At 37.7% G+C, this 26,820-nt stretch overlaps 1 protein-coding gene across 1 annotated transcript in view; it reads left to right on the top strand.

Moving 5' to 3' along the window:
• The window catches only part of ZC3H12B (zinc finger CCCH-type containing 12B), a 427,389-nt gene extending 401,193 nt beyond the window's left edge, over positions 1-26,196 (top strand). Inside the window, exons 4-6 of the mRNA XM_027053636.2 lie at positions 18,143-18,377; positions 19,049-19,155; positions 20,323-26,196. Of these exons, the coding sequence (XP_026909437.1) occupies positions 18,143-18,377; positions 19,049-19,155; positions 20,323-21,743 (1,763 nt within the window). The 3' untranslated portion in view covers positions 21,744-26,196. The remainder of the gene's footprint in view (positions 1-18,142; positions 18,378-19,048; positions 19,156-20,322) is intronic.
• The last annotated feature ends 624 nt before the right edge of the window (positions 26,197-26,820 follow it).

The raw sequence follows: 26,820 nt of genomic DNA on the forward strand, positions 1-26,820 counted from the left end.
TTTTTCAAAATTACTTTGGTTATTTGGGGTATTTTCTGGTTCCATATAAATTTTGGAATTACTTGTTCTAGCTCTGTGAAGAATGCTCTTTTTATTTTGATAGTGATTGCATTGGATGTGTGGATTAGTTTGGGTAGTTTAAACATTTTAACAATATTTGTTCTTACAATTCATGAGTATACAATGCTTTTTTTATTTGTGTCTCTAATTTCTTTTATAAGATTTCTATAGTTTTCAGTGTACAGATATTTTACCTCTTTGGTTAAGTTTATTCCTAGGTATCTTATGGTTTTTGGTGCAGTTATAAATGAGATCACTGAAGAGTGAATTTTTGACTTCTTTGTTGATTTGTATGCGTTTATTTCTTTTTGTAGTCTGATGGCTAAGGCTAAGACTGCCAGTACTATGTTGAACAGCGCTGAGAGTGGACATCTCTGTTGTGTTCCTGCCCTTAAAGGGAGAGCTCTCAGCTTTTCCCCATTGAGGATGGTATTAGCTGAGGGTCTTTTGTATATGGCCTTTATGATGTTGAGGTATGTTTCTTCTCTACCGACTTTCTTGAGAGCTTTTTATCAGGAAAGGATGCCGCATTTTGTCAAATGCTTTTTCTGCATCTGTTGAAGGATTATATGGTTCTTATCCTTTATTTTACTAATGTGGTGTATCATGTTGATTGATTTGTGAATATTGAACCAATCCTGCAGCCCAGGAATAAACCCCATTTGATCATGGTGAATATTTTTTTAATGTACTGTTGAATTCAATTTGCAGGTATCTTGTTAAGATATTTGCATCCAGTTTTATTGGGGATATTGGCCTGTAATTCTCCTTATTAGTGCAGTTTTTGTCTAGTTTTGGAATCAACATAATGCTGACATCATAGAACGAATTTGGAAGATTTCTTTCCACTTTTTTTTTTTTGGAATTGTTTGAGAATAATAGGTATTAACTCTGCTTTAAATGTCTGGTAGAATTCCCCTGGGAAGCCATCTGGCCCAGGACTCTAGTTTGATGGGAGATTTTGATAACTAATTCAATTTCTTGGTGGTTATTGGCTTGTTCAAATTTTCTATTTCTTTCTCTTTCAGTTTTGGTAGTGTGTGAGTTTCTAGGAATTGTCCATTTCTTCCAGATTGCCCAATATGTTGTCATATAATTTTTCATAGTATTTGCTTATAATTGTTTGCATTTCTGCAGTGTTGGTGGTGATGTATCTTCTTCATTCATAATTTTATCTATTTTGGTCCTTTCTCTTTTCTTTTTGGAATTATGGCTAGTGATTTATCAATCTTGCTTATTCTTTCAAAGAAACAGCCCTAATTTTCATTTGTATGTTCTGTTTGTTGTTGTTGCGTTGTTTCAATATCATTGATTTCTGCTCTAATCTTTATTATTTCCCTCCTTCTGCCTGTTTTAGGCTTTATTTGCTGCTCCTTTCAAGCTCCTTTAGGTGTAAGGTTAGATTTTTTTTTGAGAAAGGTTACCTTTCTTGCTTCTCAAGAGAGTCCTGAATTGCTATATACTTTTCTCTTCAGCTTGGTTATGCTACATCCCAAAGGTTTTGGATTGTCATGTTTTCATTTTCATTTGCTTACATATATTTTTAAATTTCTTATTTAATTTCCTGGTTAATCCATTCATTCTTTAGTACAATGTCCTTTGACCTCCATGTATTCAAGGGCTTTCCAAATATTTGTGTGTGTGTGTGTGTGTGTGTGTGTGTGGTTGATTTCAAGTTTCAAAGCATTGTGATTAGAAATTATGCACGTTTAGGGGTGCCTGGGTGGCTCAGTCAGTTAAGTGTCCAACTTTGGCTCCAGTCATAACCTCACAGTTTGTGAGTTCAAGCCCCGTGTCAGGCTCTGTGCTGTCAGCTCAGAGCCTGGAGCCTGCTTCAGATTCTGTGTCTCCTTCTCTCTCTGTCCCTCCCCCACTTGTGCTCTGTGTCTCTCAAAAATACATAAATGTAAACAGTTTTTTTAAAAAAAATTATGCATGTTTAGGACAGCAACATTCAGAAGAATGAAACTAGACCACTTTCTTACACCATACACAAAAATAAACTCAAAATGGATGAAGGACCTGAATGTGAGACAGGAAACCATCAAAACCCTAGAAGAGAAAGCAGGAAAAAACCTCTCTGACCTCAGCTGCAGCAATTTCTTACTTGACACATCCCCAAAGGCAAGGGAATTAAAAGCAAAAATGAACTATTGGGACGCCATCAAGATAAAAAGCTTCTGCACCGCAAAGGAAACAATCAACAAAACTAAAAGGCAACCGACGGAATGGGAAAAGATATTTGCAAATGACATGTCGGATAAAGGGCTAGTATCCAAAACCTATAAAGAACTCACCAAACTCCACACCTGAAAAACAAACAATCCAGTGAAGAAATAGGCAGAAGACATGAATAGACACTTTTCCAAAGAAGCTATCCAGGTGGCCAACAGACACATGAAAAGATGCTCAACGTCACTCCTCATCAAGGAAATACAAATCAAAACTGCAATGAGATATCACCTCACTCCTGTCAGAGTAGCTAAAATGAACAAATCAGCAGACTACAGATGCTGGCAAGGATATGAAGAAATGGGAACCTGTTGCACTGCTGGTGGGAATGCAAACTGGTGCAGCTGCTCTGGAAAACAGTGTGGAGGTTCCTCAAAAAAATTAAAAATAGAACTACCCTATGACCCAGCAATAGCACCGCTAGGAATCTACCCATCAGGAGTGCTGATGCATAGGGGCACATCTACCCCAATGTTTATAGCAGCACTTTGAACAATAGCCAGTTTATGGAAAGAGCCTAAATGTCCAACAATTGACGAATGAAAAAAGAAGATGTGGTTTATATATATACAATGGAATACTACTTGGCAATGAGAAAGGATGAAATCTGGCCATTTGCAGCAACATGGATGGAGCTGGGGGGTATTATGCTAAGTGAAACAAGCCAGGCAGAGAAAGACAGATACCATATATTTTCACTCATATGTTAAGACTATGGGGGGGGGGAAGGGTAAAAAAAAGTTACAGAGCAGGAGGGAGGCAAACCATAAGAGACTCTTAAGGACTGAGAACAAACTAAGGGTAGATGGGGGTTGGGGGAGAGAGGAAAGTGGGTGATGGACAGAGAGGAGGGCACTGGTTGGGATGAGCACTGGGTGTTGTATGGAAACCAATTTTACAATAAATTATATTAAAAAAAAGAAAAAAGAAATTATGCATGTTTTGGTCTTGAACTTTTTGTACCTGTTGAAGGCTGATTTGTGACCCAGTATGTAATCTATTCTGGAGAATGTTCCATGTGCACTCAAGAAGAATGTGTATTAAGCTGCTTTAGGATGAATCATTCTGAATATACGTGTTAAGTCCATCTGGTCCAGGTCATCATTCAAAGCCATCATTTCCTTATTTTCCTTTTTTTTTTTTATTTTCTGCTTAGATGATCTGTCCATTGTTCTAAGTGGGGTATTAAAGTCCCCTATCTTTATGGTATTATTATCAATGAGTTTTGTTATGTTTGTTATTATTTGATATATATTTTTGGGTCCTTCCATGTTGAGGGGCATAAATATTTACAATTTTTAGCTCTTCTTAAGGGATTAACCCCTTAATTATGCTATAATGCCCTCTTCATTTCTTGTTACAGTCTTTGTTTTAAAATCTAATTTGTCTGATATAAGTATGGCTACTATGGCTTTCTTTTGACCTCCATTAGCAAGATAGATGGTTTTCCATGCCCTCATATTCAATATGCAGTTGTGTTTAGGTCTACAATGAGTCTCTTGTAGTCAGCAAATAGATGGATCTTGTGTGTGTGTGTGTGTGTGTGTGTGTGTGTGTGTGTTTTAATCCATTCTAATACTCTATGTCTTTTGATTGGAGTATTTAGTCCATTTACATTCAGAGTGATTATTGAAACATACAAATTTAGTGCCATTATATTTTGTGTAAAGCTGGTGTTTCTGGTGATGTTCTCTGGTCCTTTGTAGTCTTTGTTGCTTTGTTCTTCTTTTTCTCCACTCAGAGTCCCCCTTAAAATTTCTTGCAGGGCTGGTTTAGTGGTCACAAATTTCTTTAAACTCCTTTAGTTTTTGTTTGGGAAAATCTTTATCTTTCCTTGTATTCTGAATGACAGCCTTGCTGGATAAAAAATTCTTGGCTGCATATTTTTACCATTCAGACCATTGAATATTTTCTTCCTCTATCATCTGACCTGCCAATTTTCAGTGGACATATCTGCTGCTAACCTTATGTGTTTACCTTTGTAAGCTAATGACCTTTAGTCCCTAGCTGCTTTCAGAATTTTCTCTTTATCTTTGTTCTTAGCACATGTCACTATGTTATCTCATGTTGTTCACCTGTTTTTGTTGATTTTGAGGGGTGTTCTCTGTGCCTCTTGGACTTGGATGCCTGTTTACTTCCCCACTTAGGTTAAGTTTTCAGCTATAATTTGTTCAAATAAACCTTCTTCCCCTTTTCCCCATTCTTCTTCTGGGACTCCTATGATACATATATTGTTTCATGTTATGGAATCACTATGTTCTCTAAGTCTCTCCTTGTGATCTAATACTTTCAACTGTCTCTTCTTTTCAGCTTCATTTTTCCCATAATTTTATCTTCTATATTACCTATTCACTCCTCTGCTTCTTCAATCCTTGTTGTGACTGTATGCAGTTGGTTTTGCATCTTAGTTATATCATGTTGTATTTCAACCTGACTGGTTTTTAGGTCTTTGATCTCTGCAGCAAGGGTTTGTGTGGTGTCTTCTCTGTTTTTGTTTTTGTTTTTTGTTCAAGCCCAGCTAGTAGTCTTATGACTGTTGTTCTAAACTCTTGTTCAGATATTTTGCTTATATCAGTTTTGAGCAAGTCCCTGGCTGTAATTTCTTCTTGACGTTTCTTTTTGGGGAAAATTCCTGTCTTGCAATTTTTGCTAAGTTTCTGCCTTTGCATGTTTTAAAGGCTTGTTATGCTTACTGCATGTGTGAGTACTACTATATTAAAAAAGGCCATACACTGTCCAGGGCCTGGCATCTCAGGTAGTGTTTCTGGTGTGTGCTGTGTACATTCTGCTATTGTGTTTTGGCTGCTCTTCCCACTGGTCAGCCCTCTACAGACTCCTCCTTGGTTGCATTGGGTTGTGTTTGGACCTTTAACTAGGTGTGCTTTGATTTGTTTATTAAAATAAGCCTGGGAAAAAAAGGAAACAAGAGAAAACAAAACATGACCCCCAGAAAAGATAAAAGGAAAGGAAACAAGCAAACAAAAAAAACATAGTATCCAAATCTATAGGGCTGATTCCAGCAAAAAGAATGAAAAATTAGAAAAAAATAAAAGAGAAACAAAGACAAGAATAAAAAAGCCTGATCCGAAACCAGAGAAAATGAAAACAAACAAACAAACAAACAAACAAAAAACCTAGGAGCCTGATTCCAAAAGAAAAAAGGGGAAAGAAGAAACCAAACCAAAACAAAACAACAACAATAACAATAACAACAAAACTAAGCCTGGTCTTATTCCCACCAGAACTTCAGGTTTTTTTTTTTTAAATATTCGATTTTGAGTATATTTGGTGCATGTGCAGTGCTGTTTGTGCTGGTCTTCTGGAGAAGAGGCCTGCTTCATTGGCTCAGAGTCAGTCTTTCCCCATAAATAGGCAGTTGCCAGGCATAAGGGGGGTGGGGTTTTGTGTAAATGGGTCTTGCCTCCAACTGGGCCTGCTTTGTTGCTTTCTGAAATCCCACTGTGTTGGTGTTGGGGAGAAAATTGTGCTACCCTAATCTTTTGTCATGGGACAGGGGACCTCACCCACCCCCCTCTTCAGGAAGTCTTCACAGAATAGCGAAGGCAGTCAGCTGGCCCTGCACCACAACTCTGCTGCATTTTTTCTTTGGCACACATAGCTGGGATTCAAAACCTGAAGTCTTAAGGGACCAGGCACCATGTGGATCTGCCACCCTCCTCCAGAGTACAGCCTCTCCACGCTGTGTCTGAAGTCCTTTGTCCATGAAAAACAGTCTCATGCTTGCACAGTGTGCACAGTCTATGGTGCAGAACCGACAAAAGCAGCAAAGGTATATTCCCTCTGGCTGTCCTTCTTTCTCTTGCTAATAAAAGGCCTTTTGCTGATGCTTACAGGGTCTTTTGTCCTTGGGGAGGCAATATACCCTCTTTCAAAAGTACTCAAGAAGGGGAGTGTTCTGTCACAATGAGCCCTGGAGATCCCAACACCATGCTACGCCCACTGGGCCCAGCTCCCTCCTCTCCAGGAGTATGCACCACAGCTCAGCTCTGGAGAAATTTGTGCTCTTCCAAAACTTCAAGAGTTTGAGCTCCAAATGCTGTTTTCAAAAAACAAAAACAAAAACAAAACAAACAAACAAAACCAATCTGGGACACTCAGTACTTCTCACTCCGCAGTGAATGGTCTAGAGAGGGTTTCCTCTTGTGCAAACTCAATGCCACAATTTCTCAACCCCTCTCTCTTTCTCTTCTTTTTGTCTCTACAAGGAAAAAGTTCCCTCCCCTCTGCAGCACCATTATTCTATCCCCCAAATCAGTTCCACACACCTTGCATCTGCTATGCTCTCCCCCTCCAACTGTGGAGCTCCATCTGCCATTCTGCAGAATTGATTTTCTGGGTGTTCCAATTGATCTGACCTCAATACAGCTGTTATTGAGCGATGGGGAAAGCCTCATATTAAGTATATTTTTAAACATATTTTTTCCTGATCCAAATAAAACTGTTGTTGCTTTGTCGCATATGGCAGTTAAATTGAGACAACTTGAATTCAGTAAGGAATAAAGCATACAGTATTAAAAAAAAAGTGCTTTTCTACTTGACCATAGACTTCAGACTAAAGAAAGGTGAACATGGTTATGTGTGAGTGACTGAATTTTCCAAAGAACTGAAGAAACCATAGTAGGGTATGAATCACATGCTGTACCAAAGAAGTGATTGTGAGATTTGCAAATTACAGGGTAAAATATATAGAGAGAACAGTCAGAGCCAAATTAGCCATGAGGCACAGAAGGCCCAGTGTCGAGGACCCATGATACTTTTAGTGTTTTAATTTGAAGCACAGGTAAGATGGCAGAGTAGAAAGACCCTGAGCTCATGCCATCCCTCATTTGCAACTAGATATCACTCATAACTATGTCAATAAGCGAGAGAGTGATACGAAGACTGGCAGAACAATGTCCACAACTAAATTTACAGGAGACACATTAGAGAGGTTAGGAAGGGCAGAAATGGTACCTTAGTTGGGAGCAGCCTGCAGGAAGGAGGGAACTGTGCTTGCAGAGAGGGGAAAGCACCAGGGAACCCACAGGGAAGATAAATTACAATAACATCTAGCCTTAAATATCACAGAGGGGCTGAATTCTGTAAGTTTGTATAACCAGCAGCACATGGAGCCTAATGTTTAAAGTCAGCTGACTCAGCAATAGGCTAGCTGAGAGGGAAAGTGGTACCCTAGTCCCCACCCTAAAAGAGAAAACAGCCCATGAACAGGAAACATAGAAACAAGAGCTTACAAAACAAGAGGAAAATATGTTTATACTGATTTTGGAGCATGTTGGGGAACTTCTCTGGTAACAAGAGAGATGGGAGTCACCATTTTCCTCCCCGAACCCCCAGAATAAACACAGTACTACTTGTGGGACATGTGGCTACACAGGCACCTGCATCTTTGACCCAGAGTTCAGGGTAAATTTTGTTAAAGCTGTATGTGTACCCTGCCCAACTACCAGGTGGACAGTTGCCACCACGCACCCTACCAAGCCACAGTGAAGCACCCAGCCATGCACCACCAGCTATTGTCACATGCCACATCCAGACACTTGGGACACAGCTATTGATGTGTATCATATGCAGACACTGGGGGCATACCTGCTAAAGTATCCCACAATCAGTTGACTTGCTGCACCTAGCCATGTGACGCCAGCCACCATCACACACTGTGCCCAGCAGTGCCTGCAGTTGTCATGTGGTACAGTCGGTATCACACCCCAGACAATCCCACATGCAGCCTTCAGGTGCTGCGGTGCTCCGGAGTATCCAGCAAAAAACTAGAGTCCCACTGCAAAATTTGCTAACACTGCTCCACATTCTCAATTTCCCTAGTAGGGATGCCATCTCAGAAATGGCCTGCCTGGGTCCCATTAATATTACAGAGAGCAAACGCAGCCCACCACTGAGAGAATCAGTGCAGACAACTGCACTGAAAAGAAAAGTTGACTCAGACACAAGAGTAAGGCATACACAACACATACAGGTTACTCTCCTAAAGTGCCAAGCTCTGGTGAACAGGGGACACTGCACTGCAGGGCACTCCAGGACCTCCTCTTCAAAAAGTCACTACTTTCTTTTTTTTTTTTAACGTTTATTTATTTTTGAGACAGAGAGAGAGCATGAACGGAGAGAGTCAGAGAGAGAGAGGAAGACACAGAATCTGAAACAGGCTCCAGGCTCTGAGCTGTCAGCACAGAGCCCGACACGGGGCTTGAACTCACGAACCACGAGATCATGACCTGAGCCGAAGTCGGAAGCTTAACCGACTGAGCCACCCAGGCGTCCCAAAAAGTCACTACTTTCAAGAGCACAAGACATTGATGACTTTCTTAACACACAAAAACAGACACAGAGAGACAGACAAAATGAGGAGACAGAAATTTATCCCAAATGAAACAGCAGGACATGGCAACCACCAGAAATCTAAAAGGAACAGACATATGTAACATACCTGATGGAGAATTTAAAATAATGCTCATAAGGATACTTACTGGATTTGAGAAAAGAGTGGAAAACATGAGTGAGATCCTTAACACACAGATAAGGAATAACATAGCAGTGATAAAGGGCTCAATAAACAAAATGAGAAATCAGCTTGATGGGAAGAATGGCAAGATGAAAGAAGCAGAGGAACAAATTAGTGACCTACAAGAAAAAGTAATGGAAACTAATTAAGTTGAACAAAAGAGAAAAAACAATTACACAAAATGAGAATAGACTTAGGGAACTCAGTGATTCCACCAGATGTAATAACATTTGTATTATAGGAGTCCCAGAAGAAGAAGAAGAAGAAGAAGAAGAAGAAGAGAGAAAAGGGGGCAGAAAATTTATTTCAAGAAAAAATAGCTGAAAACTTGCCTAAACTGGTGAAGGAAGCAGATATCTAGATCCAGGATGCACAGAGAACTCCCATCAAAATCAACAAAAGCAGACACACACTAAGACATATTGTTTGCAAAATATAATGATAAACAAAAAAAATCCTAAAATTGTCAAGACAAATGAAATCAGTATATTACAAGGAAAAGCCATAAGGCCAGCAGGAGATTTTTTAACAGAAACTTGGCAAGACAGAAGGGGGTAGCATGATATATTCAAAGTGCTGATGGGAAAAAAATCTGCAGCCAAAAATACTCTATCAAGCAAGGCAATCATTCAAAATAGAAGGAGAGATCAAGAGTTTCCCAGATAAACCAAAACTAAGGAGTTTGTGACCATTAAACCAGTCCTTCAAGAAATATTAAAGGGTACTTTGAATGGGAAGGACACACACAAAATGACAGTATAAAGATAAAAAAATGAAGAAGCAGTAAAAATAAACATTTCTTTAAAAAATAGGTCAAGGAACTCACAAAATAAAATGATATATAAAATATAATGATACATACCTAAAACATGGGAAGGAGAGGAGAAAGAATGAATTCAAACATAAATGCCCACCAACTTAATATAGACAGCTTTATGAAGACGAGGGTATATACAAACCCAATGGTAACCATATATCAAAAAACACTAATAAATATGTAAAGAATTAAGAGAAAGAATCCAAATATATCACTAAAGAAAATCAGCAAAACATGAAAAATAAGAAAGGATCACAGAAAATAGTCAGGAAAAAAACAAGTAACAAAATGGCAATAAATACATATCTATCAATAATTACTTTAAATGTAAATGGACTAAATGCTCCAATCAAAAAAAAAAAAATATAGGGTGGCAGAATGGATAAAGAAAACAAGACCCATCTATATGCTGCCTACAAGAGATTCATTTTAGACTTAAAAAGCACCTGCAGAGGGGCGCCTGGGTGGCTCAGTTGGTTAAGCATCCGACTTTGGCTCAGGTCGTGATCCTGCGGTCTGTGAGTTTGAGCCCCGCATCTGGCTCTGTGCTGACAGCTCAGAACCTGGAGCCTGCTTCTGATTCTGTGTCTCCCTCTCTCTCTGACCCTCCCCCCATTCATGCTCTGTCTCTCTCTGTCTCAAAAAGAAATAAACGTTAAAAAAAATTAAAGAAAGCACCTGCAGATTGAAAATGAGGGGAAGGAGAAACATGTATCATGCAAATGGATGTCAAAAAAAAAAAAAAAAGCCAGGGTAGCAAGACTAATGTAAGTCAAAATAGAGTTTAAAATAAAAAACTGTGAGAGCTCCTGGGTGGCTCAGTCAGTTAAGCATCTGACTTCGGCTCAGGTCATAATCTCATGGTTTGTGGGTTTAAGCCCCACATCGGGATTTGTGCTGATAGGTCAGAACCTGGAGCCTGCTTTAGTTTCTGTGTCTCTCTCTCTCTCTCTGTCCCTCGCCTGCTCACTCTCTGTCTCTCTCTTTCAAAAATAAACAAACATTTACAAAAAAGTTAAAATAAAAACTGTAACAAGAGGCAAAGAAGGACAGTATATAATAATAAAGTGGACAATCCCACAAGAAGATATAACAATTGATTGAAATATATATATGTATATATACACACACACTCAACATAGGAGTCTCCAAGTACATAAAACAGTTAATAATAAACATAAATAAACTAATCTATAATAATGCAATAATAGTAGGGGACTTTAACACCTCATTTACATCAATGGATAGATCGTGTAAACAAAAAATCAACAAGGAAATGATGGCTTTGAATGAGACACTGGCAACTGGATTTGACAGATACATTCATAACATTCCATCTGAAAGCAGCAGAATACACATTCATTTCAAGTGCACACAGATCATTCTCCAGAATAGATCACATTTTCACCTACAAAACAAATCTCAACAAGTTCATGAAGAGCAAAGTAATACCATGCATCTTTTCTGACCACAAAGCTATGAAACTAGAAATCAATCACACACAAAAATCTGAAAAGAGTACAAATACATGGAGGTTAAAAAACACGCTACTAAGTAATGAATGAAACCAGGAATTAAAAGAAGTAAAAAAAAAAATACATGGAACAAAAGACATGTAAAAAGATTCTCAACATCACTTATCATCAGGAAGTGCAAATCCAAACTACAATGGGATATCACCTCACACCTGTCAGAATGGCTAAAATCAACAACAGAAGAAAAAACAGGTGTTAGCAAGGATGTGGAGAAATCTTCTTACACTGTTGGTGGAAATGCAAACTGGTGCAGCCACTCTGGAAAATTGAATGGAGGTTCCTCAAAAAGTTAAAAAATAGAATCATCCTAGGCATTGCACCACTAGGTATTTACCCAAAGAATACAAATATACTAATTCAAAAGGATACATGCATCCTGATGTTTATAGCAGCATTAACTAAAATAGCAAAATTATGGAAATAGTCCAAATGACCATCAACTGATAAATGGATAAAGATGTGGTATATATATATATATATATATATATATATATATATATATATATTTGTATTTATATACATATATGTATGCATGCAATGGAATATTACACAGCCATAAAAAACCATGGAATGTTGCTATTTGCAGTTACATGGATGGAGCTAGAGAGTACTATACTAAGTGAAATAGGTTCATGAGAATAAGACAAATACCATATGATTTCACTCATATGTGGTGTTTAAGAAACAAAACACATGATCAATGGAAAAAAAAGAGAGGGGCAAGCCAAGAAACAGATTCTTAACTATAGAGAATAAACTTATGGCTACCAGAGTGGAAGTGGATGGAAAGATGTGTTAAATAGTTGCTTTATATTAGGAGTGCACTTGTGATGAGCACCAGGTGATGTATGCAAGTGCTGAAACACTAAATTGTACACCTGAAACTAATATCATACTGTTTGTAAACAAACTGAAATTTAAATAAAAAGTAAAAATAAAATAAAATAAAATATGAATTGATAGGATAAAAAAATAAAAATTATAACCACCAAAAACCAGTGGGATGCAGTAAAAGAGTTCAAAGAGGCAAGTCATAGCAATATAGTCCTACCTCAAGATGCAAGAACAATATGAAACAACTTAACCTTGTGCCTAAAGAGGCTAGAAAAAGAATAAAGGAAGCATGAAACCAGCAGAAAGAGGGAAATAAATCGTATTTCTGATCATAACAGAAATAAATAATACAGAAACTAAGAAAATAGATCAATGAAACCAGAAGCTGTACTTTTGAAAAAGATCAATAAAGTGGATAAACCTCTGCCCAGACTCATCAAAGAGAGAGAGAGAGAGAGAGATGACTGAAATAAATACAACCACAAATTGGAGAGGAGAAATACCTACCAACACAACAGAAATACAGATGAGTATAAAAGAAGATTACAAAAAACCATATTCCAACAAATTGGACAACTTAGAAGAAATAGATAAATTCCTAGAAGCATATAAACTACCAAAGCTGAAACAGAAAAAAATAGAAGACTTGAACAGACTGATAACCAACAAAAAAAATTGAATGTGTAATCACAAAACTCCCAACAAACAAAAGTGTCTTCACAGGTGAATTCCTCCAACCATTTTAAGACTTAATTCTTATTCTTCTGAAACTATTACAAAAAATAGAAAAGTAACTAATACTTCCAAATGCATTCTGTGATCAAAACCAGAAAAAGATACCACTAAAAATATAACTACAGGTCAATATATTTGATGAACATAGATGCAAAAAATCCTCAACAACATGTTAGCAAACCAAATTCAACAATATATTAAAATAATCATTCACCATGATCAAGTGGCATTTGTTCCTGGATTCAAGCATTGTGCATTACTTCCTTATCAATCAGTGTAATACATCAATCAATAAAAGAAAGGATAAGAACCATATGACGTTTTCAGTAGACACAGAAAAAGCACTGGACAAAGTACAACATCCATTCATGATTTAAAAAAATACCCTCAACAAAGTAAGTTTAGAGTAAACATACCTCAACATAATAAAGGCCATCTATAATAAACCCATGGCTGGTATCTTTCTCCATGGGGATGGATGGTCAGGAAACATGACATGGATGTCCACACTCATCAATTTTATTCAACATAGTATTGGCTGTTCTAGCTTCACTAATAAGACAACAAAAAGATATAAAAGGCATCCAAACTGGCAAGGAAGAAGTAAAACTTTCACTATTTGCAGGGGACATGATAACCTATATAGAAAACCTGAAATACTACACCAAAAAAGTGTAGAATTGACAAAAAAAATTTAAGTAAAGTCGCAGGTTAGAAAATCAATGTATAGCAATCTGTTGCATTTCTATACACCAATAATGAAGCAGCAAAAATAGAAATTAAGGAATCAATCCCATTTACAATTTTACCAAAAACCTAGGCAAATGACCTGTACTCTGAAAACTATAAAACATTGATGAAAGAAACTGAAGATGACACAAAGAAATGGAAATATATTCCATGCACATGGATTGGAGGAACAAATATTGTTAAAAAGCCTATATTACTCAAAGCATCCTATACATTTAATGTAATCCCTATCAAAATACCACCAACATTTTTCACAGAACTACAAGAAGCAATCATAAAATTCGTATGAAACCACAAAAAATCCTAAATAGCCAAAGCAATCTCAAAAAAAAGAAAAGCAAAGCTGGAGGCATCACAATTCCAGACTTCAAGTTATATTACAAAGCTGTAGTAATCAAAACAGTATGGCCCTGGCACAAAAATAGACACATAGATCAATAGAACAGAATAGAAAACCTAGAAATGAACCCACAACTATATGGTCAAGTAATCTTTAACAAGCACGAATGAATATCCAATGGAAAACACACAGTCTCTTCAACAAATGGTGTTGGGAAAACTGGACAGCAACATGCAAAAGAATGAAACTGGACCATGTTCTTACACCAGACACAAAAGTAAATTGTAAGTGGATGAAAGACCTAAATATGAGACAGGAAATGATCAAAATCCTAGAGGAGAACACAAGCAGTAATCTCTTTGACATCAACCATAGCAACTTCTTACTAAATATGTTTCCTGAAGCAAGGGAAACAAAAGCAAAAATAAACTATTGGGATTCATCAAATATAAAGCTTGTATACAGCAAAGGAAACAATCAACAAAACTAAAAGAATTGAGTGGGAGAAGATATTTGTAAATGACACATGTGATAATGGGTTACTATCCAAAATATATAAAGAACTTATAAAACTCAACACCCAAATAATGAATAATCCAGTTAACAAATGGACAGAAGACATGAATAGACATTTTTTTCCAAAGGATACATACAGATGGCTAACAGACACATGAGAAGATGCTCAGCATCTTTGATACAAATCAAAACTACAATGAGATATCACCTCACACCTGTCAGAATGGCTAAAATCAACAACACAAAAAGCAATATGTGTCGGCAAGGATGTTTAGAAAGGGGAAGTCTGTTGCACTGTTGGCAGAAATGCAAACTGGTGCAGCCACTCTGGAAAACAGTATGGAGGTTTCTCAAAAAGTTAAAAATAGAACTTCTCTACTATTCAGCAATTGCACTACTAGGTATTTACCAGAAGAATGCAAAAATACTAATTTAAATGGATATGTGCACTCTGCTGTTTATAGCAACATTACCTAGAATATCCAAATCATGGAAAGAGCCCAAATGTCCATTGACTGATGAATGGATAAAGAAGTGGTATAGGGTGTTGGGTGACTCAGTGAATTAAGTGTCAGACTCTTCATCTAAGCTCAGGTCTTGATCTCAAGGTCATGAGTTCAAACCCTATGTTAGGCTTGAAAAATAAAAGAGAAATTGGATGCATCACAATTCTGGTTTTCAAGTTACATTTCAAAGCTGTAGTATACAAAACAATATGGTACTGGAACAAAAATAGGCACATAGATCAATGGAACAGAATAGAAACCCCAGAAATAACCCCACAATTATGTGGTCAATTACTCTTTAGCAAAGTAGGAAAAAAATATTCAACTGGAAAAAGACAGTCTTTTCAACAAATGGTGTTGGGAATACTGCACAGCAAACTGCAAAAGAATGAAACTGCTCAAAATGGATTAAAGACCTAAATGAGAGACCTGATATCATAAAAATTCCAGCAGAGAACACAAGACAGTAAGATCTCTGGCATCAATAGTAACATTTTTTTCTAGATATGTTTCCTGAAGAAAGGGAAATAAAAGTGAAAATAAACTATTGGTACTTCATCAAGATAATAAGCTTCTGCACAGCAAAGGAAACAATAAACAAAACTAAAACAATAAACAAAACAACCTAAGGAATGGGAGAAAGTATTTGCAAATGACATATTTAATAAAGGACTAGCATCCAAAATATGTAGAGAACTTACACAAATCAACACCCCAAGCCCAAACAGTCCAATTAAAATTGGGCATAAGAAATGAACAGAAATTTCTCCTCCAAAGAAGACATACCGATGACCAACAGACACATTAAAGATGCTCAATATCACTGATCATAAGGGAAATGCAAACCAAAACTGAAATGAAATATCACCTCACACCTATCAGAATGGCTAAAATCAACAACACAAGAAATAAATATTGGCAAGGTGTGGGGAAAAAGGAACCCTCTTGCGCTGTTGGTGGGAATGCAAACTCATGCAGCCACTGTGGAAAACAGTATTATGGAAGTTCCTCAAACAGTAAAAAATGGAACTACACTATGATCCAGTAATTGTGCTACTGGGTATTTATCAAAAAAATACAAAAAAAAATAATGCAAAGGGACACATGCACTCCTATGTTTATAGGAGCATTATTTATAGTAGCCAAGATATGGAAGCAGCCTTAGTGTCTATAGATTGATGAATGGATAAAGAAAATGTGGTGTATATATACAATGGAATATTATTCAGCCATAAGAAAGAATGAAATCTAGTACACTTGAAAGTAATATAACACTATATGTTAACTAACTGGAATTGAAATAAAAACTTAAACTTAAAAAATAAAAACTTAAATAAAAACTTAAAACTTAGGGGCATCTGGGAGGCTCTGTTGGTTAAGCTTCTGACTCTTGATTTCGGCTCAGGTCATTGTCTCATGGTTCCTGGGATTGATCAGACTCTGTGCTCACTGAGCAGAGCCTGCTTGGGATTTTCTCTCTGCTTGGGATTTCCCCCTCTCTCTGCCCCTCCTCTGCCTGTGTGGTCCCTCTCTCTCTCTCTCTCTATGTGTGTGTGTGTATATATATATATATATATATATATATGTATGTATATATATATATATACATACACGTATATATGTATATATACACACATATATATGTATATATATACATATACGTATATGTATATATACACATATACATATACGTATATATGTATACGTATACATATATACATATATATGTATATATACATATATACATATATATGTATACGTATACATATATACACATATACGTATATGTATGTATATGTATATATATACACATATATACATGCATATGTATATATACACACACACACATATATACATATATATGTATATATACGTATACATATATACATATATATGTGTGTGTGTATATATATATATATACGTATATGTGTGTGTGTGTATATATATATGTATATATATAATCTTGCCATTTGTAATGACATGGATGGAGCTAGACAGTATAATGCTAAGTGATTTAAGTCAATCAGAGAAAGGCAAATACCACACAATTTCACTCATATGTGGAATTTAAGAAACAAAACAAATGAGCAAAGTTAAAAAAGAGAGATAGACAAACCAAAAAAATTTCCTATCTATAAAGAACACACTGATGGTTACCAAAGGGGAATTGTGTGGTGTGGATGGGTAAATAGGTGATGCGGATTAAGGAGTGCACTTGTCATGATGTGCATTGGGTGATGCATGGAATTATTGAATCACTATATTGTACACCTGAAATTAATATAACATTGTGTGTTGACTACACTGGAAAAAAATTTAACAAAAATATGTTTTAATTTTATTTTCTTTTAATATTGAAGGAAACATTTAATATAACAACAATTAATTTATAATAATGTATCTAGATAATTTGTTTTTATACCAAAGCAGTTGTAAAGTGTAATTTTTAATATTTCTTTATGAAATAAGGAGATTTCAAAGTGAAAACAAAGTGAAAACTAAGGTCCACAAAAGTCAGGATGTGGTCCTAATGTTAGTTGGATTACTATATTCACTTACACTATATGAAGCTAACTCTTTATAGAATTTGAGAACATATAGACCCTAGTCCTCTATGTATCAGCTTTTGCATGATGTGCCAAATAAGAATGTCAGAATGGCTGTTAGAACTGTGTTGTGGAACTGTCTGCCAGCTTCTGAACAGGGTCACGACCTCCGCTTGAGAGTGGACCCTGCCATTGCTCAAGCCCAGCCTGTATGCTTTCTTTCCTCATCAATTAAGATACCAAAAGGAAAGGGGGTCAGTACTCAACATGGTACAGCTTTGTTTTCACTTAGTTGTGGCTTTCCTTCAGGAAGAAGGGAAAAATGTAAGTCCCAAGGAGTGATGTTTTACCCACCTCCTGGCAGACACATCCTCAGTATACTGCTCTGTTTTCTTCAACAGTCAAAAGCTGCTGCTTCAGACAAAAGAAAAAACAAACATAAGGAATGCTAGGATATCAGTGTTATTTCTCACTCTTCATGGTTGTTTCTGAAACTTAGATGTCATTGAGTTCAGTTCCTTCACTTTATTAGAAACTGAAGTCCAAAGGAGAAGGTGACTTGCTTAATGTCACAATCCAAATTGGTGCCATAGCCAGGAATAAAGGCCACTTTCTCTCTAAGAGCAAATAACACTCATCTATCTAGTACCAACTTTTGTATTTGTAATATGAGGATAATGCTGCTAGTTTTCAAAGATGGTTTCTACTCTGTGGCATATAATCTATATTTTGACAGATCAAGAGATTCTACGTAAACTGGAGAAAGAAAAGATTCTTGTCTTCACACCATCCCGAAGGGTCCAGGGCAGGAGAGTTGTCTGTTATGATGACCGGTTCATAGTGAAATTGGCTTTTGATTCCGACGGCATCATTGTATCTAATGATAACTACCGAGACCTTCAAGTTGAAAAGCCAGAATGGAAGAAGTTTATAGAGGAGCGGTTGCTGATGTATTCTTTTGTGAATGACAAGTACGTTTCTTTTAGTAGGCACTGAATGCTTAAATCCCTGTTTCCACTAGGAATAGGTTTTCATTTCAATAAACATTTACTGAACATTTACTGTGTACTGTGAATTATGCTAATTGCCATGGAGATAAGAGGCTGAATAGGAAACAAGACTCACTCTTAAGAGGCTCAAAGTGTACTGGAGAAGCGAAAGAGAACCACGCATGTGATAAGTAGTATGGTTAGAGTTTTTAAAATTGCTTTGTCTACATGAAATAATAGGAAAAAGCCTTAAACAGGACATAACGTTTGAGATGAAGTTTACATACAGAAGAAAGAGGATTGCTGGGCACTACAGGTAAAAAGAATTTCATGAATAAAGCTATAAAGATGTGAAAGTAGGTTGCATGTGGGGGGAATGAGCAGGCATGCTCGTATGGTTGAAATGTACAGTCCACAGAAGAATGATACACTGGAAAAAATCATATTTTTGGTGTGTGTGTGTGTGTGTGTGTGTGTTCACATGGGAATGAAGGGAAGAACTGCTGGCTTAGCAGGAGATAGACCTGAGGCAGAAAGGACAATTAGAAGGCCATGACAACAGTATAGGCAAGGAGTAATGAAGATCTGAACTCCTAAAAAAGGGTAATGGGGATAGAAAGGAAGATATTTATCTCTTGCTTGTTTGCTTTTAGATTTATGCCTCCAGATGATCCTTTAGGACGCCATGGCCCAAATCTTGAAAATTTCTTGAGAAAGAGACCTGTTGTTCCAGAGTACAAGAAGCAACCATGCCCTTATGGTGAGTACCTATGTGCATAACTGAGTTCTATACTAAAAGAAACACAAGGACTATGTGAATACTTACATCTCAAAGGTTTCCCTTTCAAATGGAAAATTGCAACTTGTCTATGTTCTGTGAGTTAAAGTCTGTGTCTAAGTATTCTCAGGCATTTAAAAAAACATCCATAAAAACTGCATGAGAAACACGTAACTAGAATTGAAGGGAAAATTAGTTGCCGCTTGTTTAAATGATACATGTGTTCTAGCTGTCTCCATCCTGAGCAGTATTGCTGGAGGCAGGGAAGTGCAGAAACTCACATGGCCTACGGAAGCAGAAAAGGCAATGCCAAATTGGATTTGGCCTCAAAAAAGGATGTGTCTCTCAAGTAGGTGACTGCACTCTCTGTCAACTAATAATACCCTTTTCTTCAGATCTGTATTTTCCAGTTTTCTTCCAAACTTCATTTTCATTTGGTTTTTAAAAATATAGTTGTCTAGAGTGCTTTCATGATCTTATGCCAAGTCCTTCTGATACAAAGTTTGTGAGCCTAACAATGCAACATGGGCTGCTTGGTCTGAAGCTACTTTGGATGTTCACTCTTTTTGGATAATCATTTGTTTATGTGACATCTTGGTTTTTTTTTCTCAATTAACATTTATTTTCTTGTTCATTAGCTTCATTTAATTTTTACAATGACCTTATAATACAGGCATAATTATGGACTTCTTTTACAGAAGAGTTAAAATGAGGCTCAGAAAGTAAAGTCACTTACCAAGGTCACATGTCTAGTAAACAACATAGCTGAAATTGAAACTCAGGCTGACTGGCTTCCAAGCCTGTGCTTTTTGCACTGTACTATGCTGCCTGCTGCTGCCCTACACTGCCTCAGCATGCAGGTTATGCCTAGGCAAAGTTGTGAATTACAGGAAAGTGAAGGCTGTTCAACTGCTCAGTTCTTAGCTTTTACGTTGCAGTTTCCTCTCCAGGTTTCCACTTCTTCCTTCTTCCCTCACAGTGTGTGATGCCTCCTTGGTGTTGTGCTGCCTCTCATCTTTATGGACAGTTAACTTTCTTCTTAAACCCAAATAGTAAAACTCTAACCTGAGTACCCAGTTTATTACAGCAGTTTCTGACAGATTTGCACCAGTATGAGAGAGAGTCTTACCCCAAGACATTATTTTTCAGGCAAAAAATGCACTTATGGCCACAAGTGCAAATACTACCATCCGGAGCGGGCCAACCAACCACAGCGTTCGGTGGCTGATGAGCTCCGCATCAGTGCCAAACTGTCCACAGTGAAAACCGTGAGTGAAGGCACCCTGGCCAAGTGTAGCACAGGGCTGTCTAATGCCAAAGGTGAAATAACCTCCGAAGTCAAACGTGTGGCCCCCAAGCGCCAATCGGATCCCAGCATCCGGTCCATGGCTGTGGAGCCTGAGGAATGGCTGTCCATTGCCCGTAAGCCTGAGGCCAGCTCTGTCCCCTCACTTGTGACTGCCCTAAGTGTCCCCACAATCCCACCCCCCAAAAGCCATGTGGTGGGTGCACTCAACACTCGTTCAGCCAGCAGCCCAGTGCCAGGATCCTCTCATCTCCCCCACCAGAAGGCCTCACTGGAACACATGGCTAGTATGCAGTACCCTCCAATCCTGGTTACCAACAGCCATGGGACACCTATTAGCTATGCTGACCAATACTCAAAGTTTGAGTCCCTGGGGGACCACAGCTACTATTCAATGTTAGGCGACTTCTCCAAACTGAACATCAACAGCATGCATAATCGAGAGTACTACATGGCTGAAGTAGACCGAGGGGTGTATGCCCGGAGTCCCAACCTCTGTCCTGACAATCGTATGAGCCATACCAGGAACGACAACTACTCCTCTTACAACAACCTGTATTTGGCTGTAGCTGATGGCCATCCTGAAGGCAATTTAAAGCTGCATCGCTCAGTATCTCAGAACCGTCTTCAGCCTTTTCCTCATGGTTACCATGACGCCTTAACACGAGTGCAGAGCTATGGCCCAGAGGATTCTAAGCAAGCCCCCCACAAGCAGTCAGTTCCCCACTTAGTTCTACAAGCCCAGCACCCAGCAACTGGAGCATGTTCAAGCTGTCCTGGAGACTACCCCATGCCTCCTAATCTCCACCCTGGGGCAACCCCCCAGCCAGGACGTGCTCTGGTAATGACTCGGATGGACAGTATTTCTGATTCCCGCCTCTATGAAAGCAACCCAATGAGGCAAAGAAGACCTCCCCTGTGCCGGGAACAACATGCCAGCTGGGACCCATTACCCTGTACAACCGACTCCTATGGCTATCACTCCTATCCCTTGAGTAACAGCCTCATGCAACCATGCTATGAGCCAGTCATGGTACGGAGCATGCCTGAAAAGATGGAACAGCTTTGGAGGAATCCTTGGGTTGGAATGTGCAATGATACCAGGGAGCATATGATCCCAGAGCACCAGTATCAGACTTATAAGAACCTCTGCAATATTTTCCCTTCAAACATCGTCCTTGCAGTGATGGAAAAGAATCCCCACACAGCAGATGCCCAGCAACTGGCAGCCTTGATTGTTTCTAAGCTTAGGGCTGCACGTTGACATGACACAGGACTTATTCCTTTATACATATATAAATATTCATACTAATAATACATCAATGCTAAGATAAAAGTAACCAATAATTTTGTGTTGCGCTTTACAAGTTATAGTGTTTCTGTCATTTGAAGCGCAAAACAACCCTGTAAAGTAAATTTTACTAATCTTATTTTCTATAAAAGGAAACTGAATCTCATTGTGATTAAGTTACTTGCCAAGGTCACACTGCTAGCAAGTGACCAAATCAGGATTCACACTCAAGTCCTCTGACTCCAAGTCCCATGCTTTTTTGCTCGGCACCATGCGGATAATGGAGGACAAAACTCATGAGGAGAGATCTAAAATCAAGAAACTCCCAAAGGATTCCATTATCAATGTTTTCTTAGTTGCACATTCTATATTACAAAGTATTGATAATATTTCTAATTTAGAGAGCAAGAGCATCTGGATCAAATCATATATTGAATTTACCTTTTGGGATTTTTAATAGGATATTTAAAGCTTTTAAAAAGTAAATACATAATTTATTGCATGAATATCTGACCATTCAATATCTTTATTAACCAAGCTATAGGGTCACATCAAAGCTCTAGACCTATATTTCAAACCTATTGTTAGCAATTATATTGCATGCATAACTGTATGTATTTAGTTTGAGATGTTTATGTATCCCCATATAACCTTTTATATAGTGATAATGAGAAGAAAAGCTCTGCACAGTCCTTAGTCTACAGCTGTATAGATCATGAATCTAACTTGATTTTATGTCACATTTCATAGTTTCAACTAGTTCTGAAAGTGAAATTACATGCCAATATTTGAATATTGTTTTCTTAGGCACCAGAGAAAACTAACTGTATTTCCTTTGCACTTTTTACTTGTCAACACTGACAGTTCTTAGCTTTTACGTCTCTTCACTTTAGCAAATTTGGGATCAGATTACAGCTTTCTTCTTCAGAGGAGCTGATGGACAAGCATAGCAGGTGTGTGCTAGACAAGCACAGAAGAGTTTGACAAGGATGAAGGGATTTACTACCAGACTCCACTTCCCTTTTCCAAGGAGAGATGGCCAAACTCATGCAGCATTAAATGATGAACACAAAGCTGCACTCAAGGAGGGTCTAATGCATACCCTTTAAACTTATGACCTATGCAGTATTCAACATCACAGGATAAAATGTAATGGAGGATGGTGCACAGCCATGTAATCCACTTTCTTCTGCTGTCCACTCTTTGGGCAATAAGGTGGATCATTAGTGGAACAGAATTTCTTTAGGAAACAAAACCAGGGGATTTTCTAAGTGGAAAAAGGCAGCTTACAAAAGGGGATGCTACATCTTTGCTAATAGCTGGTTCAGTTATGCACTTTCCCTTAAAAATTCTTAAATGCATCACTAAACACACAGGATTTTGGATTGAGCAGCACCATTTGCACAACTAGTATCTTTCTCAGGGTGGAAACCTTTGTAGCTAAATGCCTCTTGCATTTATTGTTTTTGGTTTTTTTTTAAGCAGTACTAAATGAACCCCTTTTTAAATCCATTGCATACTTCAACATTTTGAACCATGACCTGCTATTTCTTGAGCTGGAATTTGCTAATTTCTATGTGTTTTGTTTTGTTTTTTCATGAAAGTTGAGGTGGCCTGGTTTTGGCCTTTTGTTTCTTCATGAGAAGGTGTGACTGCCTATAAATTTTCTTACCATGAAGCACTCCGCATGTGAGGCCATAGTCAGGGTTGTTTCTGGTGGTTTGATAATGGCTTGAATGCTGCTTTTTGGTTTTCTGTCACTGTTCTAGTTGATCAAAACTGCACCTCAGCCAGCATTTCTCTTCAGTTAACCACAACTTCATATTCATCTCCTATCCTCTCTGGTCTTCCCATTCCCCAGCATTTTGAGTGGTAAAAGTATTTTCTGTCAGGTAGAAAATAGAGAGTGACAGTCGCCACTGAAGTGCTTGCTATTTCACACAAATACCACTTCATTCCTTCAACTTCTTGGACCTTCTAAATTGGCACCATGTCTAAATCAGGGTATTTGACACTCTTAGATGACTCTACTGCCTTTCTGCCAGTTAGTTCATCTTCCTAACAAAATCATCAATAGGATTAAAGTATACACTAGCTGCACAATTTACGGGGAAGCACAAGATTAATCTTGTCAGCTGCAATTTATCTTGAACATGTTCATGTTTAGTACTCAAAAACATTGTAACCTTCTCTCAACACAGGAAATACTTAAGGCAGTGTATGTATTTTTTATTTTCCAAAAGCAATTGTCATTTTTCTCATAAAATGTTTATGAACCAAAGCAGCTAAAAGCAATGCCTCAAATAACCAGAAATGACATTTTGTTGATACAAATTGTATCTCTTTTTTTCCTGATTGTATAAAAACAAATGTACAAAACTCATATTAAACTAAGTTCGATACTGACTTTTCATCATAATGTTTGTGGCACTGTGTGTCACAAGAAAGCAGCCTGGTCATGAGGGAGCGATTTCCAAATAGTAGCTTATAGACAAAGACTATTTTTCAAGGTTTCTTTATTATTATGCACACAGCTATTATGTGTGCAGTTTCAAGCACTATGTTGCATAAGTTTTCTTTAGCTTATTAAATTTAATATGTCCCTGCAAAAGGGATTTTGTGTAAAAAGTGTGTTAGTGAATAATCTGCAAGAATCTATAAATGGAGCTGTACAATTCTGAATGCATAAATCTAGTGTGGTTTTTAGTGAAGTTATTAGAGAACTTTTTTTTATACTGAGGTCTGTATACTTCTTGACTTTTCCATTTTGTCTTTAATTATAAAACAACAAATACAAAGAAGAATTGGAACTTCCTCAGCTCTCTTGATAATAAAGTCAGGCTTCCTTCCTAGGGTTAAGCATATGTCCTTCAGAATAATTACCTCCAAACACTCAGCAGAGTTACTACACAGTGTTTTGTGTGGTTTTTCAAGGAACAGTGTATTTTGCAAGAGGTGCTTTGTACTTTTAAGTTTTTTCACTGAGTTACTGAACTCCTAGCAAGTCGGTGCCTGTTCAAACCTTAGATTTTGTAAATTTTGTGATTCTTTTTTTGTAATTCTGTTGTTATTTTTATTTCAATCTGAAGAAGTGTGATTCTGGAGTGGTATGGTCAATCCAGGCACCAGAGCCTTTTCAAAGGTAACATTACAGCCATTGCACTCTATCTTAAAGTACAAGGTATGGAAGGGAGAATGACAGATACCTTATGCAAAGGGTCTATAAAACTTTCCCTCTAATAATATAAATATAAAGTACACACACACACTGCTAGTTTTCAGAACACTTTGAATACCCATTTTTTTCTATTTTAAAACAAATTATCTTTATACGGTAATTCAAACATTGATAACCATTAACCTTTGGCACTGAGCTTTCTTCTAACACAGAAGAGTTCATTTTGAGAGGCACTTAGTTACTGTTCTATCTATGCTGTAAGTGTGGGACTTTGTATAAATGCCCTTTTTGAGGGCCAACAATTTCAATACACTTTTACTCTGTGACCCAGGTCTGACACTGCACAGAGAAAATAATGTTAAGCTATCCAAAGAGCCCTGCTCAGGTTTCCTCCTAACCCTTCTCTGCCTTCCCCTAATTTTCTTCTCCTCAGGTCTAACACTGAGGAGGGCATAGTCTTAAACTGAAGTGGCACTACAGTTAGTTCTCAATGGAAACCAAACCAGTTCATTTTGGGAAACGGCTTGCCTAAAGTAGTCGATGCTTTTGAAAAGACTTAGCATATTCAATGTCTATCATATTGTAGCTAGCTATATACATAGGCAGATTGACTATTTCTAGTCCTGGTTTGTATATCACTGAGCTATAGTACTTTGCTTTATCCATTTGTGGGATTAAACAATACTGTTTAATGGTTGTAAACTTTTATAAAACCTCTTTGGGTTTTTTGTTTGACCCAAACATAATGTAAGTCTCAATGACAAAATACACAAAGCCACCCAGAGTTGAGTGGAAATATATCCTGTCCCCAGTTTTGTCTACCCCTATAATGCAGGTGCAATGCTTTGCAATGTTCTCACTAGCATGAATGTGCTATACTCCTTAACGAGGTTTTAATTTGTTTCACCTATAATCATGATTGAAAATGCTGTATCATTGACAACAATGAACTGTTACCACACTTATTTTCTGCATAAACTATTTGTCTACTAACTACTAATGCCTGTGTTTCTTTAAGAACATCAACAACAAAAGCCATATTACACCTACCTATACACACTCTAGTTCACTTCTAAACTTAAATTTCTATCCTTAGGGAATTTAAATAAAAACTTGAAACTACAAAAAAAATTCTGTCCTTGGAACTTGCATCTTGAGATAAGCTGTAAGGAGAGGGATCTCTCTGAATGAGTTCATCTGAATTTTATCACAATAAGCATATGCCTTCTTCTATCTTTGTATACTAACACAGCTCCAAGTGTTAATCATCTTGTGTTTCCCACAGGGCTGGACTGGGGCCAGGCCTCCACTCATGGGTCAGAACTAAGTGGAGGCCTCACGGCCCAGGCTTAGTTTCTCCTCTGAATATTCTCAGGGCCACAGAAATACTCTGTTGGACATTAGCTAAAATATCAGAGCTAGAAGCAGCCTGGCACCCTATACGTTACAGAGAAGTCACAGGTGGAATGCTCAGCTGCATCAACTCCATCACGTTATAGGTGTGGGAACTGAGGCTGCAAGAACTGAAGAGATTTGACTAAGACTGAACAGGGAGTTAATCGCAAAGCCACTACTGGAACCACAGGCTTCATTGCTCCCAGGCCAATGAGCCCTTTATTACAGTGGTGTCTGCTCTTCCCTCAGGCTTTTTAGGAGTTTCCTACCCTCACCCCAACCTCCCTACCCCATGCACAATCCAGGCCAGTCCCATTCTAAAGGCAGAGATGACCACAGTTGCTGCAGGAGAGCCCAGCCTAAGTCTTTCGAAGGGGCTATTCATAAATCTGAGAATATTTCTTTTATCATCTTTTTGGGACTAAGAGTGTTCATCTCTCCTTATCTTTTTTCTGCCTCCTTTCACATTTCTCAGGC

Source organism: Acinonyx jubatus, chromosome X (assembly GCF_027475565.1).
Source record: "Acinonyx jubatus isolate Ajub_Pintada_27869175 chromosome X, VMU_Ajub_asm_v1.0, whole genome shotgun sequence".
Taxonomy (NCBI): Eukaryota; Metazoa; Chordata; class Mammalia; order Carnivora; family Felidae; genus Acinonyx; species Acinonyx jubatus.